At 45.7% G+C, this 20,642-nt stretch overlaps 1 protein-coding gene across 2 annotated transcripts in view; it reads right to left on the bottom strand.

The window, feature by feature from the left end:
* The window catches only part of LOC109869673 (low-density lipoprotein receptor-related protein 1), a 148,701-nt gene that overhangs the window by 92,734 nt on the left and 35,325 nt on the right, over positions 1–20,642 (bottom strand). For both annotated transcript variants that reach the window (XM_031803758.1, XM_031803759.1), the window contains exon 3: positions 2,954–3,088. In XM_031803758.1, coding sequence (XP_031659618.1) covers positions 2,954–3,088 — 135 coding nt within the window. The remainder of the gene's footprint in view (positions 1–2,953; positions 3,089–20,642) is intronic.

The following is a 20,642-nucleotide window of genomic DNA, read 5'->3' on the forward strand; positions in this document are numbered from 1 at the left end:
CAGAATGGGGCTAGTGGGTCATAAACCCAACTTTACCACACTGTACTGCAACACAATGACGCAACACAACCATAATGACAAGACAATAAACTCATTCTGGTCCCAGAATCGAGCATACAAATTAACATGATGACTTTTCAAAATCTCTTCGCCTCAATCGCCTCAAGTAGGTTTGCCGGTGCTTTCAATCGATTTTCCTTTCAGAAATGACTTGGAATTTATTATTGGTCCCAGGTCTGTTGGTGCCGTCTTGCCAATGACCATAAGAGCACAACAGATCAGGGATCAGGCTATAAAGAAGGGCGTGCATAAATCATGGAGGGTTTCCATTGTGGAACGGGAGCAGAGAGGGACACTACCCTGAACCCCATTCTCTTTCCCTGTCAATTAAACACTAGTGTGGAGATTATATGAGAGGCCTTGCCCCCTAACTGGCCTCTTCAGTTCCCCAGAGAGAGAAAGAGAGAGAGAGAGAGAGAGAGAGAGAGAGAGAGAGAGAGAGAGAGAGAAGAGAGAGAGAGAGAGAGAGAGAGAGAGAGAGAGAGAGAGAGAGAGAGAGAGAGAGAGAGAGAGAAAGAGAGAGAGAGAAAGAGAGATAAAGAGAGATAAAGAGAGAGAGAAAGAGAGATAAAGCAAGAGAGATGAAGAGAAAGAGATAAAGAGAGAAAGAGAGATAGAGATAAGAGAGAGAAAGATAAAGAGAAAGAGAGAGAGCGAGAGAAAGAGAGCGAGAGAAAGAGATAAAGCGAGCGAGAGAAAGAGAGAAAGCGAGTGAGAGAAAGAGAGAAAGCGAGTGAGAGAAAGAGAGAAAGAGAAAAAGATAAAGAGAGCGAGAGAAAGAGAGATAAAGCGAGAGAGAGAAAGAGAGAGAGAAAGAGAGAGAAAGAGAGATAAAGAGAGAGAGAAAGAGAGATAAAGAGAGCGAGAGAGAGAATAAAGAGAGAGATAAAGAGAGCGAGAGAGAGGGATAAAGAGAGCGAGAGAGATAAAGAGAGCGAGAGAGAGAGATAAAGAGAGCGAGAGCGAGAAAGAGAGAGATAAAGAGAGCGAGAGCGAGAAAGAGAGAGATAAAGAGAGCGAGAGAGAGCGAGAAAGAGAGAGATAAAGAGAGCGAGAGAGAGCGAGAAAGAGAGAGATAAAGAGAGCGAGAGCGAGAAAGAGAGCTGCCGGAAGTTCTTTAAATCGGCAGAGATGTGTGTGAAAGCCTCAGCTGCCCAGTAACACAGTAGGCAGGGCAAAACCTGGCCATAACCCACATTTGAAAAACACCCTTCCACCACTCCTCAACCTCCCAAACCTAGCTCCACCATATTACCCTGTCACTCAAATGTATTGTACTGTGATAAATTGCTCCCTTGCCTGCCTCCTATTCTGACTCCCTCACTCCCCTTGTCAACAACTTCTGGATAATTCTTTGAACACAGTGAATGACAGAAGTGCGCTTTGACCCATCAGCACCAGGCTAGGGTCCACATGGATTGGCCAAGCCGGCAGTTTGTTCAAGCAAACACTGGGATGCTTGTGAAATGGTGAGGCTTTTCATGAAATTGGAGTGCTCACGCACACACACGCACTCAAACAACATCGCAGCAGAAAGTTCTGGCAAACACACTGTCACTGGTGTATGGTGTGGTAGTCCATCCTCACGGGGACAGATGGACCAGTGTGCTCGACCGGGGACAGGCACTGCGGGTCATGTCTCGATGACATCATCGGCGGGAACATTGCGCAAGGCAGGGAATCTGTCCCTTTAACCTACATCACACAAATGTCACTTCAACTCTTATCTCTCCCATCCACCACCCCCCCATTTCTGCTCAATGTGTTCCTGCTAGAATTCTAGTAAGCCGAATTATGAACACATAAAACTTAAGCAGAATTGTAAACAAAAAACTAAAGCAGAAGTAATAAACACATTTTTAAAAAGCGGAATCATAAAGACCTAAAAAAAAAAACGGAAGAAATAAACACATTTTTTAAAAAAGCGGAATTATAAAGACGTTTTTTTTTTAAAGCGGAATTATAAAGACGTTTTTTTTTTAAAGCGGAATTATAAATACATTTTTTTTTAATAGCGGAATTATAAAGACAAAACCAAAAAGATATTCCAAAGAAAAACAAAGAGAGGCCATATCTTTCTTCGTATGAGACTGTGTGTACCTGTCAGTGTGTACCTGTCAACACCAACGTCTTGGTGTTCTAGGACGTTGGCCAGCAGACACCCGTTTGTTTGGCGTCAATATTTGTTGTTGGGGAACGCACCAAACCAACAACAACATGTCCCAGTATTATAAACACCATGGCATCAAACATGTTTGACTAATATCACTCAACCTCAGCTTTATGAATCCTCTGTTCTCGTTCTTTATCTTTCCAGTCGCCCCCCCCCCCAACTTTAATCTCTTCTCTTTTCCAATAAACACAGTCTTCCTCCATCAGCTGCTTGAATGAGACGGCCTCCGTTATCACAATAGCTCCTCTTCACTCTGGGGGGAAAAAGTCATTAATTTATCAAATCAGGCCCTAGAGGCCCTAAATCAGCCCAGGCTCTGAGGCCACTTCCCCGGCTCTGGCTGGCAGAGCGGAGCATATATCCAGACAGCCAACCGGGCCGACAGAAAGGAGGAGAATCCCATCATCAAATCCAATCACTGATATTAATTAGAGCCATAGAGAGGACATTATTGAGGCTTCTCATTGTGGAACCAGACAGAAGATAAGAGCCATACAGGGGGACATATTGGCTGTCTGAAATAGCCTCCTATTTCCTGGCTAAAAGTAATGCACTATATTAGGGAATACGTTGTCATTTCAGACAGCTATCGAGTTCATAGTGTCGCATTGTGGAACCAGACAGAAAAGGAACACAGTCACAGGCTGCAACAGGATTGGCTGCCCCAGTGTCCTGTAGGAACTAGGAAGGACCCCAGAAAGCTGCGTGTGTGTGTGTTACCTCGACAGTGTGGCCCCTCGTCCCAGCCGTCAGTGCAGTCAGGGCTCCCATCACACAGCCTGCTCATGTGGATACACACATCTGTCCCCAGACACTCAAACTCATTGGCCGGACACCGGGACACTCTGTGTGGACCTGCAACACAAAAACGCACAGCAGACAGACGCACACATTAGTCCGGGATCAAAATGTACCACAGGAACGAGTAAAAGTCGTAGGATGGCACCCTGCAAACACGACTACATTTACAAATATCAGCTTCAAAAAACACATCCTCAAAACGAAATCAGGGACTTAAAAACAACAAGCTCTGACTTTTATCCACCCCCCCCCCCCCCCAAAAAAAAAAAGCCTGTGAGTGGAGGGTACATTTCCAATGCCCGGGAGATGTTTAAAAATGTTTTCAAAAGACAAGAACATCTTTAAAAAGTGTCAATCAGAGTGTCGTTCAGCCAGTCAGCCTCAGCCAGACCGCTATAGAGAAGTGTTTAGTGTTAAATAGGTCCTGCCAGGCTGTAGCCTCACCATTCACTGGCCGTGCTGTGATAAGTAGTGGACTGACGGCAGTCTATTAGGCCGGCAGGGGAATCTAGCGGTTTGCGTTAGGCCACGAGCTGACCGTACAGAACAGCTCTGAATATTTGCTTAAAGGTTGTTGTGTTGCCACGGCGCTGAGAGGTCTTAGAGCTCCTACCTAGGCTGCTAGCTAGGGATTGGACAATGTCTCTCTCTCTCTCTCTCTCTCTCTCTCTCTCTCTCTCTCGCTCTCTCTCTCTCTCTCTCTCTCTCTCTCTCTCTCTCTCTCGCTCTCTCTCTCTCTCTCTCTCTCTCTCTCTCTCTCAGAAACTAGGATTTCTCATCTGTCTCTCTCTCTTTTTGCCCCTACCCCTCAATTCAATTTAATGGGCTTTATTGGAATGAGAAAAACATGTTTCCATTGCCAAAGCAAGTGAAATAGATCAAACAAAAAAATGTTCAGTTAACATTACAATCACAAAAGTTCCAAAAGAATAAAGACATTTCAAATGTCATATTATGTCTATATACAGTGCTGTAATGATGCGCAAATAGTTAAAGTACAAAAAGGGAAAATAAATAAACATAAATATAGGTTGTATTTACAGTGGTGTTTGTGCTTCACTGGTTGCCCTTTTCTTGTGGCAACAGGTCACAAATCTTGCTGCTGTGACGGCACACTGGTATTTCAACCAATAGATATGGTTTGTTTTTCAAATTCTTGTGGGCCTGTGTAATCTGAGGGAAATATGAGTCTCTGATATGGTCATACATTTGGCAGGAGGTCAGGAAGTGCAGCTCAGTTTCTACCTCATTTTGTGGACAGTGTGCACATAGCCTGTCTTCTCTTGAGAGCCAGGTCTGCCTACGACGGCCTTTCTCAATGCTCACTGAGTCTGTACATAGTCAAAGATTTCCTCATTTTGGGTCAGTCACAGTGGTCAGGTATTCTGCCACTGTGTACTCTCTTTTATAGCATTCTAATAGCATTCAAATATTCAGTCACTCGATGTGCAAAACTGATAGAGACATACCCCAAGCGACTTACAGCTGTAATCGCAGCAAAAGGTGGCGCTTCAAAGTATTAACTTAAGGGGGCTGAATAATTTTGCACGCCCAATTTTTCAGTTTTTGATTTGTTAAAAAAGTTTGAAATATCAAATAAATGTCGTTCCACTTCATGATTGTGTCCCACTTGTTGTTTATTCTTCACAAAAAAATACAGTTTTATATCTTTATGTTTGAAGCCTGAAATGTGGCAAAAGATCGCAAAGTTCAAGGGGGCCGAATACTTTCGCAAGGCACTGTAAATGATGGACTTTATGGAAAAAATCAGTCATTTATTGTCGAACTGGGATTCCTAGGTGTGCCTTCTGATGAAGATCATCAAAGTGAATATTTATGGTGTAATTTCTAACGTCTGTTGACTCAAATGGCGGATATTCCTCTGGCTGTTTTGGGTTCTGAGCGCCATTCTCAAATTATGCTTTTTCCGTAAAGTTTTTTTGAAATCTGACACAGCGATTTCATTAAGGAGAAGTCTATATTTAATTCTGTGAATAACAGTTGTATCTTTTGTCAATGTTTATTATGAATATTTCTGCAATATCACTGGATGTTTTGGAATCAAAACATTACTGCACGTAACGCGCCAATGTAAACTGATGTTTTTTTATATGCACATTATCGAACAAAACATACATGTATTGTGTAACATGATGTCCTATGAGTGTCATCTGAAGAAAATCAAAGGTTAGTGATCAAAGGTTAGTGATTCAAGAATCTGTACCAGAATCTGTGCAGAAGATCTAGGTGCTGATGTATCCCCTCCTTGGTTTGGGACAGAAGCACCAGATCAGCAAACAGTAAACATTTGACTTCAGATTCTAGTAGGGTGAGGCCGACTGTTCTATTGCCCTCACCAATTCATTGATATACATGTTGGAGAGGGTGGGGCTTAAGCTGCATCCCTGTGGAAAGAAATGTGTGTTTTATGCCAATTTAAACACACACTTGTTATTCGTGTACATGGATTTTATGTCGTACACCCCCCCCCCCCCCAACACCCCTTTCCATCAATTTTTATTGCAGAATCTCATGCCAAATTGAGCCAAAATCTTTTTTGAAATCAACAAAGCATGAGAAGACTTTGCCTTTGTTTTGGTTTGTTTGTCAATTAGGGTGTGCAGGGTGAATACGTGGTCTGTCGTACAGTAATTTGGTAAAAAGCTGATAATGATGTTAAAAGAGTTTAAGCCAATTGGAATTTGTGGTCTGTATATGTTACCATTTCATGTAGCATACCATCAACCCCACAGTCCTTTTTGGGTTGGTAGGGTTTATATTTGGTCCTGTAGAGAGAGAGAGAGAGCGAATGACAGAGGGAGCGAGAGAGCGTGAGACGAAAGAGAAAGCCTTGCCTCCTGTGCAGGAGAAGAAGAAAACATTAGCTTTGGAGTGTCTTGCAAGGTTTGGATTTCATAAGAATAGTTGAAGGTTCTTAATGTGTTATTTTATTGAGGTGAGGTCAAGTACAACCAGGCGTTTGAAGTTATAACAAAAACTAAACTAAATCATAGACTAGCCAAGCCGACTGCAGAGAGAAAGACCTGCATGGGGTAAAGTGGTATTATATGCTCCCCAATGTCTCCAAGGTAAATTCATTCTTAAGTCACAATGCAATAACAGATGCTTCTAAACAGATTATCTGTCATAGACTGTGGATAAAACACACTACAAGTGCCCGAGGATATCACTAGTAGCCAGTTTGAAATGCATCCGTTTCCCATTTACGAGCCTTTACGACATTCATGGAGAGTCCTCAGTCTATCATACCTACAGCCACCACAGAAGGTAGTCACACTTCACAGTCACTGTGCCTCCACCACAGAAACGTCTACGCAGACTCCGCTCTACTTCAGTGTAGTACTACACCTGGCTCAGCACCAGTGCCGCAGGTACCAGAGCCTTTAGATAGAATGAAATACCTCAATAGTATTTGAATGTAGACACAGTAAACCACAGTAATGCGCCGGAACAGCAATGGAACAGCAAGTCGTCTTAGTTAGACATAATAACATAGCTCAATATAAATCTCTGCAAGTTGATTAGCCACTCCAGGGGACACTGCCTCATACCCAGACCTCCCAACATCTTGTCCTCTCAAAGCTCCTGCTTTACATTCAATCAACTCTGAGCCTTTTCACAATAGACTGCAGGATATGAAACAAACCAGCTAGCCCACAGAATGCCTCTGTTTGGCAACACTCCAAACCCGGTACAGTACACATTGTCGATTTACTGTTGTCCCAAACAGTTGTCCATTGAAATCAAAAAGGAAAATAATGGCCTGGGGGAAAACTAGATATAGCGGGTAATAAGAATGCCAAAACCCTTTCTAAGCCCGTAAGGTCTGCGCAAGACCTAAGAGTTGCATGAGGAAAGTAAACAGAAAGGAAAATGAGGAATTTAATAGCAGGGAGCGGGACACAAGACAACCATACCGGATTACACAGTGACTTTAAGATGAGGATAATAAATGGTGGCCTCTGGCCTGTCTGGGAAGTTGTTGGTCGTCTATCGAGTGACACAGACCAACTCTCCCACACCACACAGGCAACGGCTGCTGAGTGACTTCCTCCTTGATCTGTCAGTGGCACCGGTCAGCACATTGCTGTGCAGCACAGTCAAAGGGAGGCCGGCCTTGCCTTCCGCCACCTCGGGTCTCTAGAAAAACACAATTCTGGTTTGAAGCCAAGACCAGCATTTCCTACAACATTCTAACGATGAAAAATGGCTGTGTTCCTTATAACAACCCGGGATCAATTAACGTGAAGTGACCCCTGCGACTATTTTCTCTCTGAATGTTGCAAGGCTCATTCTTCCTAACGAACAACAGTTACAGATTAGAAAATTAGAACATTAGACAGGGGAGTGCAGTGTGATCCCTGCACAATAGACATTGGTTTTGTAATTCACAATCCACTTCTGTAACTAATTATTCTCCATTCCATTTCAACGGCATAAAGCTGTGCATGTGCGCGGCAGCCGGATCCTTGGAGAGAGACAAAAAGGGTGCGAGTCAAAACAAGGTATGGAGCGTATTGGAGCAGTATGGAGGGCTTCGCGTATGGAGAGCTACTGAGATAAATGACATCTCCAACACTCATGACTGCTCCCAATGAGGGATAATTACAGCAATCTAATGAACTCCCTGATCACCTAATGGTGATGATACTAAATGGAAGGGGAGGGAATCCTCGCTGTTTCTTCGGGGATGTTAATGACTATGGCCTATAGAGCCGGTCTAAAGTGGGGATATCGGTTTCATTCCCATGCAGGTCTTTGTTTCAGGTGTGAGATGAGACAAGGCGAAACTATACCTTCCCCCAAACCACCTCAGACTCTTTCACCTCCTTCTGTCACCTCAACCAACCCCTGCTACACCCCCACACCCCACCCCTCGCCCCCCTTTCCCCAGCCAGTGTGGTTACATAAAGACCCTAAATTGTGACCCCCCCCCCCGTCGCGCTTTTGTCCTCGGTATAAAGGCCTGGGTTTCTTCCCGTCCTACAGGGGTCCGTGGCTCCACCGCCAGGCCTCTGACTCCCATTCAGACTGCTGTCAACTGTAATGAACATGTACCTCAGGCAGGGTCAAAGGCCTGGCTAGTGACTACACTGGAATCAGAGGCAACGTCCCAAATAGCACCCTACTCCCTATATAAAAAAAAGACACTACATTTGACTCAAGTAGTGGACTATGAAAAGGAAATATGGTGCTATTTGAGAGACATCAACAGTGTACCGGACAGTAACTACTCAGTACAAACATATGCGTGGTCTGCCCTGTCTAACCCTACAGTACCAGACCTATAAACACAGCTCTCGTAGAGAGCTTACACACCGAGGACACTTGCCTACCGGAACGAATGAAATCATCCGTGGTGCCAAATCCAGACATGTGGAGGTGACATTTAACTAATACGTCCAGTGATCACATGTCAGAGAGGGCAGAGGCTCCAGCAAAACACTTATAACTCTCCCGACAAAGTGATTGTTCATGTAAGCCCCATCTCAGACATAGTGTTTTCTACACAACATTCAATCCAATTCCATAAACTCTCTCCCAGACTCCCACCTCGTCTGAATTAATAAATAGCAGAACAGCATTTTATAAATGTTTCATATCTCCAGAGGTTGTTATAAAAAGGCAGGATATCATGAGGATATCTCCACGAACATAATGTCAGACTTTTCTTTACAACTTCAGATACAACACAACAGTCCCTTTGAATATCGCCTAAAATAGCACTGGGTGATAGTGGTGAGACAGCCAGCCAGGGAAAGGGAACAGAGGATGACTAACATGTCTGAAAGGTAGGGAATAAAAACACAGCGCCAATTACACAAGAGGAAAGACTGGAGAAATGAGATTTGAGGACGAGAGAACAGAGGCTTGCTTGCTATGTCTAGATAGTCAGCATGGGTGTAGAGTGGAGAGAGAGATAGAGGGAGAGGCGAGGCAGAGGGAGAAGTGGGGGTGGGGGGGGGGGGAGAATGTGTGTGTGTGTGTCAAAAGATAGCACCAGAAGAGACAGAGGGAAGACAGAAGCGATGCCTGTCTGGCGTGAGAAAACCCTGTATTCCCTGGCTACTGACAGGCCTTGGAGGGTGAAGAGGGCTCCGGAGCACCGGTCTGAGGGATTTACAGGGCTTTGCTCCTTCCTCTGTGGAAGTCTGTGTGTGTGTGTGTGTGTGTGTGTGTGTGTGTGTGTGTGTGTGTGTGTGTGTGTGTGTGTGTGTGTGTGTGTGTGTGTGTGTGTGTGTGTGTGTGGGTGTGTGTGTGTGTGTGTGTGTGTGTGTGTGTCTGGAAGCGTCTGCACCTGCTGCCCCTCCAACCTCTACAGCAGCCCCTGTTAACGGGACAATGAGCACGCACACACACACACACACACACACACACACACACACACACACACACATGATGGGCAACTGGAGAGAACCTCCCCCTGCCTCGAACAGTACAAGACCATTTCTCTCTAAAGGGATTATTTTAGCTTTAGAATACAAACCCACTTCCTGAATGCTGAATACTAGGCCGCGTCCCAAATCTCACCATATCCTCCATATAGTGCACTACTTTTCACCAGAGCCCTACAGGTCCTGGTCAAAGGTAGTGCACTAAATAGGGACCAGGGTGTCAATTGGGAGACAGTCCTAATCTGGTAATTTTCTGTTGTATAAAATATCCTTTTCCCCTCGGATAAGCCATTCCCTGACACTCCTTTAGTTCACAGACGTTTCCTCCACTGGTGTCTCCATCCCTCCACCGTTTCTCCCCACCACCCCTACATCCCCACCACTCCTACATCCCCACCACCCCTACATTCCCACCACCCCTACATCCCCACCACTCCTACATCCCCACCACTCCGACATCCCCACCACTCCTACATCCCCACCACCCCTACATCCCCACCACTCCTACATCCCCACCACTCCTCCATCCCCACCACCCCTACATCCCCACCACTCCTACATCCCCACCACTCCTACATCCCCACCACTCCTACATCCCCACCACCCCTACATCCCCACCACCCCTACATCCCCACCACTCCTACATCCCCACCACTCCTTCATCCCCACCACCCCTACATCCCCACCACTCCTACATCCCCACCACTCCTACATCCCCACCACTCCTACATCCCCACCACTCCTACATCCCCACCACCCCTACATCCCCACCACCCCTACATCCCCACCACCCCTACATCCCCACCACCCCTACATCCCCACCACTCCTACATCCCCACCACCCCTACATCCCCACCACTCCTACATCCCCACCACCCCTACATCCCCACCACCCCTACATCCCCACCACCCCTACATCCCCACCACCCCTACATCCCCACCACCCTTACATCCCCACCACCCCTACATCCCCACCACCCTTACATCCCCACCACCCCTACATCCCCACCACCCCTACATCCCCACCCCTACATCCCCACATCCCCACCCCTCCCACACCCCTCCCACATCCACACCCCTCCCACATCCACACCACATCCACACCACTCCTAAATCCCCCACATCTCAGTCCTGTGTGGCTGGGGGACCAGTACAAATAAAATATGAAAATGTATGCACTCACTACTGTATATGGCCTCCACCCCTCTGCTCTAACGCTCTTCCCAGGGGGAAGAGTCAGCCGATGCATGACAGACAGACGGCTCAGACAAACGGGGGCCACACACTGACACACACACACACACACACACACACACACACACACACACACACACACAGGGCACAAGATGTACAGATAACCTTGATGTGTGGCCTTGCCGCCCGGTGCCTGGCTAGCTCGGGAAGCTGCAGCGAGCAGATAACTCAATCACCCAGCTCTCCTCAGAAGCTTCAGGCTACAGCATCCTCCATAACCATCCACCTCCAATGGGGCAGTGAGAGTGTGTGTGTGTGTGTGTGACTGTAATAATACCACAGTGTGGACACATCACTCCTCTCAGCATCTTTATCCTGTACAGGCACGGACCCATCAGCTGTCGTTGTCAATATTACATTCCATCTGTCCATGCTGTCATTCAGAGGACTGGACCATAGTGTGTCCCCTGATGCTAAACTACAACAATTACGTAGTGATATAAGCAGGGTTGGAGCTTTCGAGGGGGTCAGGTGACTTTAGGGAGGTCGTGGTTGTCTTGGAGCATGGTGCCCCCATAGGAACAAGGAAGGGGTTGGTATACCAGAGGGCTAGAGTGCTTCAATAGAACTATAGGGAGCGGCTGGAAGTTAACAAGTGCTAATTGACCATAGTTTTCAGCTCGTTTTCTCCCACTGACTCAATAGAAGCTGTTAACATACCTTCTGAATACAAAGGCAAAGCGATTTACATGATTCAAATGCATCTCGACCAGCCCATCTTGGACATTAGCATGCTAAATGGAGAACTGGAATTCTCTGCCTCTAACCCTATTACAGGGGCTGAGTCACTGGCTTACTGGTGCTCTTTCCTGCCGTCGCTAGGAGGGGTGTGTCACTTGAGTGGGTTGAGTCACCGATGTGATCTTCCTGTCTGGGTTGGTGCCCCACCTTGGGTGGTGCCATGGCAGAGATCTTTGTGGGCTATACTCTGCCTTGTCTCAGGATGGTAAGTTGGTGGTTGAAGATATCCCTCTAGTGGTGTGGGGGCTGTGCTTTGGCAAAGTGGGTGGGGTTATATCCTTCCTGTTTGGCCCTGTCCGGGGGTATCATCGGATGGGGCCACAGTGTCTCCTGACCCCTCCTGTCTCAGCCTCCAGTATTTATGCTGCAGTAGTTTATGTGTTGGGGGGCTAGGGTCAGTTTGTTATATCTGGAGTACTACCTGGCATGATGACTCCTTGCTGTCCCCAGTCCACCTGGCCGTGCTGCTGCTCCAGTTTCAACTCTTCTGCCTGCGGCTATGGAATCCTGACCTGTTCACCGGACATGCTACCTGTCCCAGACCTATTATTTGACCATGCTGGTCATTTATGAACATTTGAACATCTTGGCCATGTTCTGTTATAATCTCCACCCGGCACAGCCAGAAGAGAACTGGCCCACCCCTCATAGCCTGGTTCCCCTCTAGGTTTCTTCCTAGGTTTTGGCCTTTCTAGGGAGTTTTTCCTAGCCACCGTGCTTCTACACCTGCATTGCTTGCTGTTTGGGGTTTTAGGCTGGGTTTCTGTACAGCACTTTGAGATATCAGCTGATGTACGAAGGGCTATACAAATACATTTGATTTGAAAAGGGCAGGGAGAAAGTTGAACACAGAATTGCGGGGAAGGGTAGTAAATCGTTGCATAAAGTGGCTTAGTTTGAATCGAGAGAGAGAGAGAGAGACTCATCTAAAGGAGAGAGAAAGTGCTTACTTACTACAGAGACCCATTCAAACATCTGGTCCCAGTTGCTGCATTTCTGAACCAAACCACAATGAACGTGGCTCTGGCATCGCATCACAAAGCACCTAATTGCACACAGACTTACAGACGGTTTTTGTCTTCTGGGTACTTTGCAGATCTCAAAACTAGCTGGAACCACCATTATGACATTGCAACTTGCATTGTGATAAAAAAAAGAAAAAGCCCGCAGTAGGGTTTATACCTGCAGTATGTGCCTCACGAACAACGGCAGAACAAACCAACAAATACATTTGAACAGCACATTTGGTTCCATGTATAAAGAGCTTACAACAACAACAAAAAGATGCCTCAGTCCTCAATTAGGAGTCGGTTGGATTTCATTCAGGCAAAATACTTTTGCAAGCATTCGGCCCATTCGCTTACTTTAGAAAATAACAGAATCCGGTCCTGTAAAATGTCCTAACCTCATAGTCCATTACACGACAGTATAAACACAACAGAAAGAAACTGGACGAAAAGCACGGAAATAAATATGTTGGGAAATGCATGAGTGGGTACATGCTGACGGTGCATCGAGAGAGAGACAGGGGAGCAGACTGTAGTTTCACCCAGTGAATTTATGTTTGCTTTCTGATACTTCGCCTACCTGAAATAGATTCACTTCTTCTCTCAAAACACAATAGACATGCACTCAAAACACACCCACCTACCTTCCTACCCCACTTCACCAACCCTGGGTGTTTTAAGAAGTGCATAAAGTACGTGGATCCCTGGTTGATGCTTTGGTTTCGCTCTTCCTGTTCCTGTACTGTGCCATTAGAGGGGATTCCTGAGGTAAGACAGATCCGTTATGTAATGACCTGCTACAGACTTCAAGGAGACAACTTTGTACGCCTCCAGACACACAATCTCCCCATCACAACAGATTCACTTACTGTACATTAGCTGAATAACAATCAGTTTAAATAACTTTTTAGACCCCCCCCCCCCCCAAAAAAGCCTTTAGAATCACAAAAAGGAAGAATACAGCGAGGAACATGACTCATTGTAGCTCAATCCTGAAGGCTGGTGTCACTGTGGGCCACTTCCTGAGCCCTGGCTGAGCTGAAGGACACTTGGGGCGAAGTCTTGTGTTTCTAAGCAATAGGAAGCATGCAGATTTGCACTGCATGGAGGGAGCCCACAGAGAGGGGTTTATAGGGTCACACCTGCAGACACAGGCCTGTACACGCAACAGGCTGATGGTTGTCTGGGAGCATTGACGCTCTGGGAGGGAGGAGGGGAGAAGAGAGAAAGAGACCGAGACGGAGGGAGAAAGAGAGGGAGAGACAAAGAGAAAAAAAGAGACAGAGAGAAAGAGAGAGGGGGGGTCCTGACTATGGGCCGTGTACCTGGCAACCCGCCAACCTTCTGCCCCCCCCCCCTAAAAACGGCCCCCAGGCCCCTAGACCATCAAGGTGACCGTTGACCCCCCGCTCCTCCTAAAAAGGCTATAAGCGAGAACGCTCTACAGTGACTCCCGGCATCAACAACCATCACCACTACTGTATGCCAGAGCCCCATGTTAGCTTACAACCTCTCGTTCCTGCCTCACTAGCTCCGTCTGCGTCAGATCTGGGTTTAGATGGTATTTGTTTTGCTACAAAACATAACTGTGCTTGATTGAGCTTACCCGGCACAATGGAACCAACAGAATAGTCCCAAATGTGTAAAGACGGCCCATCTGGCGAACAGACAGGCTCAATCAAAACTCTCAAAATGATTTGAAAGAAAGCAAATACTATTTGAACCGATGTCTGTCTGAGTCTGTGTCTTTACCCCCCTCAGGATGATTACAATGTAGGTAAATGGGGCTGCGTAATGACAGTGCAATAATGGCAATTACAACCCCAGACAGACAGATAGAGTGAGACAGACAGAACAGCAGTGGAGCACTGCTGTCTTCCTGCAGGTTGAGTTCCTGGGCGGGTTCCCAGGGTTGTAGATCAAAGCACAATGATCATCACCAGACAAACCCACACGCTTTCCGTTAAAAAGAATCCCCCCTCCGCCTGCTATTAAGATGGCCTGCAGGTGAATTTATGGCGATGGGTTTTGCTGCAAGGACTATCATTTGGATTACTAGCGGTGGTATTTATCGAAAATGCGGCGCGCTAGGGCTTGTAGTTAAACACACAACCACTACGACTGATGTGTGGTTGTCCCGCCTAGCGATTTTCAAATGAACGCACGCACTGTCAGTCGCCCTGGATAAGAGCGTCTGCTAAATGACTCAACATGTGAAATTCATGATGGTTTTTAGTAAACTGGTCGTTGCATACGGGTTAAGTGGGTTTAATGTTCAGCACGAGAGCTTGGATTCATATAGCCTGGTCCCAGATCTGTTTGTGCTGTATAGCCAACTCCTATATGACAATGACTACAGGAGTTGTCAAGACAACAAACAGATGTGGGGTCCAGGCTACTGGCTGTGTGTTGCTCAGGAGAGAGAGAGAGAGAGAGAGAGAGAGAGAGAGAGAGAGGAGAGAAAGTAGAGGGCAGGGAGTTCCTTGTTGCTTTATGTCTGTTCTTTCACAGTGAGTGGAGCGGCATTTTCCTGATGATATATTGACCTACTTAAAGAAATAAGCAAGGCCCACGTTGGCTGCCAGCTTCGCCTGCTCAGTCACAGCGTCTGATTTACAGGACAATCACTGGGTACAGCACCAGGGGGATCCGGCAGAGCGGGAGATTGAACGACAGCCAGACGACAGGAGATAGGCAGGGAGGGGAGACAGAGAAAGAAGGGGGAGATAGAAGAATGATGGCATCTGATCTATGGATAGAAATATAGAACAGCAACAACAACTGTGGGGGGGGGGGGGGGTACTAAGAGGGAGGGAGAGAGGGAAAGAAAAAAAACAAGAGAGAGAACAGACACCATAATTCTTCTATGGATAGAAAGACAGAACAACAACACGACAAGGGAGAGAGAGAGCGAGAAATAAGAAAAATTGAGAAAGAGAAGTGTGTGTGTGAATTGAAAATACCTTGGGACACAATCTGCTAGTTAGTAATTAACTGAAACTGGTTATAATGCTGTAATTACAGTACTCTGATTCCCAACAACACACCCACTTGATTGTACTTTGGTCACAGGGGAGGCATGTCAAAACGAAACTATTGGGAAAGAGCAGGGAGTTGTGTTTACACCCCCTGACGTTTGAACTAAAAGCTCGGTGTAGAAAGACAGATCTCTGTAAAGAGAGTGTCTGAGTGTGTTCGTAGAGAACTATTAACAGGCCCGAGTTAAACCTTTGGATTCAGTAGGCAACTAAACGTTTCACTTTTGGAACAAAACAACAAACGCCTTGAACTCCTTAAACACACATAAATACCTAGGTTTGTTAACCCCCATCTCCTTTACGTTGCGAGTCCAGTATGGACACCCTAGAGCCACTGCCCCCACAGAGCAACAATCACTAGACAGGAGGTTGGTGCCATCATATGCCCGATCCCTGCCACTCATTGTCATGTTTGGCTTGACAACCACACCAATGGGAGTAGAGCACAAACAGATCTGGGACCAGGCTAACCAGTCATTCCTGGGTTGATACTCAGGAATAACTGTGTATTTTACTCCTTGTGTTACTGCGTGTAATTTTTTTTTTAAACTCTGCATCGTTGGAAGGGCTCCTGAGCAAGCATTTCGCGGTAAATTCTACACCGGTCGTATTCGGGCGCGCGTGACAAATACAATTTGATTTGAGTTATCTGTAGGCCGTCATTGTAAATAAGAATTTGTTCTCAACTGACCTGCCTAGTTAAATAAAAGGTTAATTATTATTTTTTATGTTTTTTATCTGTCCTGTTCTATTGCCGTTCTGGCATCTCTACTGCTTTTTTTATTTTCCTGGAAAAGGCAAGGACGGGATACAACAGAAGTCAACAGAGAACATTCAACCTGTCTAAGAGAGAGAAATCTACACAGAACTGCTGAGTTGATGATATGTGGTTATATCTGTCCTGCTCTTCAGCCTAGTACTGAGATTCTGGACATCCCACTGACTGCCTCCACAGAGCCTAGTCACTCCTGGGTTGACATGTGGTTGACATGTGGTAATTTCGGTCCTGTTTTGGGGCTCTGGGCCAGACCCTCAGTTACTCATCTCCATACGGTGTTGGAGTGTTTATCGAGAGAGAGAGAGAGAGAGAGGCCTCATTGTTTACAGCCTGTTAGGGAGAGTGGCTCTCACGCTGTTGGCTTTAAAGTAGGGAAGACGGAGAGAACGGCCAAGGCTGACCTGAACACTGCTGTAGTACTCGGACCTGGGTTCAAATAGGATTTGAAAGATTGCACATACTGAATGCCTGCTTGAGGAGTGAAATGAATAGTAAAATACATTAAACTCCTGAAAGACTGAACTGCACCCCCCCCCCCCCCCCATCATCAGTTAGGCTACAAAGCAATTGGATGTAAGTGAAATGTCCATACCACTCATGTCATTTGCCCATAATAGACAATGCAGTGTTTCATCTGACTGAAGAGGACTGTGTGGAGAGCAGCGTTTCAGCCACCGGGAGCCCATCAAGATCAGTTCGGGTCAATTAAACCTCCTGTTCTTTCAGCCTCTGTTGCACTGAAAGGAAACTCCGGCACACCGGTGATCTTGATGTCTGCAGATTTCAAAATGGAGCTGTAGGGCCAACGCTTCTAATTCAAATCTGGCTCGGCTCTGGCGTTTGAAATGACAATCAACGTGATACGTCTCGGAAGGGTCACACTCTATTTGGATAGTCCTGATAGTATGACCATCTGTAGAGCATCTACAGATGGATCGTCAACAAACTCACTGTCGATAAGCACCCGCTTCCTAAAGGTACGGTTACGTTCAGGGTTTAAAATAAGAGTAGAAAGCGTTAAAGGTTCATTTCCGGGGTGGCGTTAGTGGCGTCATCTGTCAGAGCAGCTTATCGATCACTGCACATCTGTAAATAGCCCACCCAACTACCTCATCCCCCATATTGTTTTTTTGTTTGTTGCTCTTTTGCACCCCAGTATCTCTACTTGCACATCATCATCTGCACATCTATCACTCCAGTGTTAATGCTAAAATTGTAATTATTTCACCACTACGGCCTATTAATTGCCTTTACCTCCGTAATCTTTCTACATTTGCACACACTGTACATTGATTTTTCTATTGTGTTATTGACTGTGTTATTGACTGTACGTTTGTTTATTCCATGTGTAACTCTGTGTTGTTTGTGTCACACTGCTTTGCTTTATCTTGGCCTGGTCACAGTTGTAAATGAGAACTTGTTCTCAACTGGCCTACCTGGTTAAATAAAAGGTGAAATATATATATTTTTTTTAAGTATATAGTTGAAACGTTATTGATCTACAGATGGACTATCCAAATAACGTGTCACCGTCGGAAGCTCTACATCAAAACAGATTTACTGTGCCTTGAGAAACCAGCCATTGTAGGATTTTTTGGCATAGGATTTAATTCAACGTTTTTTCCCAATAACTCAGTGAAAGTCAGAGGTGACATTAGCTTCATGTGCAAGCTGACCTTTCTCGAGTGGATTCGTCCATTAAAGAGGAGTCAGAGTGTTCGTTTGGCATGAAGGACGACGGAGAGGAGAGTGAAGGGGGTTGGAGACTAGACTGTCTAGGCAAGACAAGAAGGACAGGGAGTTGGTAGTGTGTGTGTGTGTGTGTGTGTATGTTTAGACTAGAGGAGAACCGGGGGTTAGGAGGAGTGTCAGTCAGGCTACATGTTATTAAAGACCCTGTTAGCTCTGGAGGAATGGAGAAACCGGCTGCTTTTCTTTTACACCCTTTTCCATTTAGGGGGTGAAATCAGACCTGGGTTCAACTAGTATGCGTTTCCTTTCAAACACTTCACTTCAAACACTAGATGGAACTATTCCATATTATTTTAGGAGTATTCCATTGGTCCTTGACCAATGGGAGAGAGAAAGAGGAAGGAAGTGGAGAGAATATTTTGAACTATTGAACTGTGACTTTCTAGAGATCTCCAGACAACACATTTTAACTCAGAATGAGGCAACCAACATATGTATATAAAAAATTTTTAAGTTGGTCTGGGTGTCCCATGTACTCATTGAACTGACAGATATTGGCGATCTAGAGAGGGATATAGGATACAGCTTGTATCCAGATTAGCTTGTACGGTCTCGCCAACTTTTACTGGCCTTTGTCACGCCAATGACCACAGGAGTTGGCAAGACAGCACAAACACATCTGGAACCAGGCTAGGATAGGCTACAAGAGAATTTGCCAGAGAACTTGTTGACCTATCCATGGATGGGAGACACATTCAAGCTCAGAAACAATGATATGCAGCAACATAAAAGTTCCCTTTCTCAATTTTAACACCAACATTAATGTTTCATTTATCTATTAAGGCAACAGAAAATATTTATTGCACTATTTATGCATTTCATACATTTGGGATCCAACAGGTCCATCTGTGAATACTTAAGTGTTTTTCTCCAGCAATAACAAACTACATCATTCTGGGTGTCAGCCACTTGTAGGGCCCAATAAAATCTGCATTGCAGGGAGAACGCGGACAGAATCACAGAATCCAGACATTAAAACCGAATTCAACAACATTCAAAAATTTATTGAACTTCGTAACAAATCAACTAAATATTTTTTACTTATTAGAAAATGCATTACTTAATAATAACAAGACATGAACAAAAAATGCATCACTAATTCATATTTTCCTGTAACGTTCTGAAACGGCACAGGAATACCCCTCTGTGTGTTTGTGTTTAAAAAGATCATTTCACCTTTATTTAAATAGGCCATAGTAGCGAAGTAATTACAGTTTAGCAAGTTAACACTGGAGTTATAGATGAAAAGATGATGATGTGCAAGTAGAAATACTGGGGTGCAAATTAGCAGAAAAGTAAATAAAAACAATTTGGGGATGAGGTAGGTAGATTGGGTGGGCTATTTACAGTTGGGCTATGTACAGCTGCAGCGATCGGTTAGCTGCTCAGATAGCTGATGTTTAAAGTTAGTCAGGGAAATATAGGTCTCCAGCTTCAGCGAGTTTTGAAATTCGTTCCAGTCATTGGCAGCAGAGAACTGGAAGGAAAGGCGGCCAAAGGAGGTGTTGGCTTTAAGGACGACCAGTGAGATATACCTGCTGGACCGCGTGCTACGGGTGGGTGTTGTTATCGTGACCAGTGAGCTGAGATAAGGCGGAGCTTTACCTAGCATAGACTTATATATTACCTGGAGCCAGTGGGTCTGGCGATGAATATGAAACAAGGGCCAGCCGACTACAGCATACAGGTCGTAGTGGTGGGTGGTATAACAGGCTTTGGTGACAAAACAGATGGCAATGTGATAGACTGCATCCAATTTGTTGAGTAGTGTGTTGTAAATGACATCGCCGAAGTCGAGGATCGGTAGGATGGTCAGTTTTACGAGGGTATGTATAGCGGCGTGAGTGGTGGAGGCTTTGTTGCGAAATAAGAAGCTGATTCTAGATTTAATTTTGGATTGGAGATGTTAAATATGAGTCTGGAAGGAGAGTTTAAAGTCTAGCCAGACACCTAGGTATTTGTAGTTGTCCACATATTCTAAGTCAGGTGTGGGGGCTGTGCTTTGGCAAAGTGGGTGGGGTTATATCCTTCCTGTTTGGCCCTGTCCGGGGGTGTCCTCGGATGGGGCCACAGTGTCTCCTGACCCCTCCTGTCTCAGCCTCCAGTATTTATGCTGCAGTAGTTTATGTGTTGGGGGGCTGGGGTCAGTTTGTTATATCTGGAGTACTTCTCCTGTCCTATTCGGTGTCCTGTGTGAATCTAAGTGTGCGTTCTCTAATTCTCTCCTTCTCTCTTTCTTTCTCTCTCTCGGAGGACCTGAGCCCTAGGACCATGCCCCAGGACTACCTGACATGATGACTCCTTGCTGTCCCCAGTCCACCTGGCCATGCTGCTGTTCCAGTTTCAACTGACCTGAGCCCTAGGACCATGCTCCAGGACTACCTGATATGATGACTCCTTGCTGTTCCCAGTCCACCTGGCCATGCTGCTGCTCCAGTTTCAACTTCCACCTGACTGTGCTGCTGCTCCAGTTTCAACTGTTCTGCCTTATTATTATTCGACCATGCTGGTCATTTATGAACATTTGAATATCCTGGCCATGTTCTGTTATAATCTCCACCCGGCACAGCCAGAAGAGGACTGGCCACCCCACATAGCCTGGTTCCTCTCTAGGTTTCTTCC

This window comes from Oncorhynchus kisutch, linkage group LG24 (assembly GCF_002021735.2).
Source record: "Oncorhynchus kisutch isolate 150728-3 linkage group LG24, Okis_V2, whole genome shotgun sequence".
In the NCBI taxonomy this organism is placed as follows: domain Eukaryota; kingdom Metazoa; phylum Chordata; class Actinopteri; order Salmoniformes; family Salmonidae; genus Oncorhynchus; species Oncorhynchus kisutch.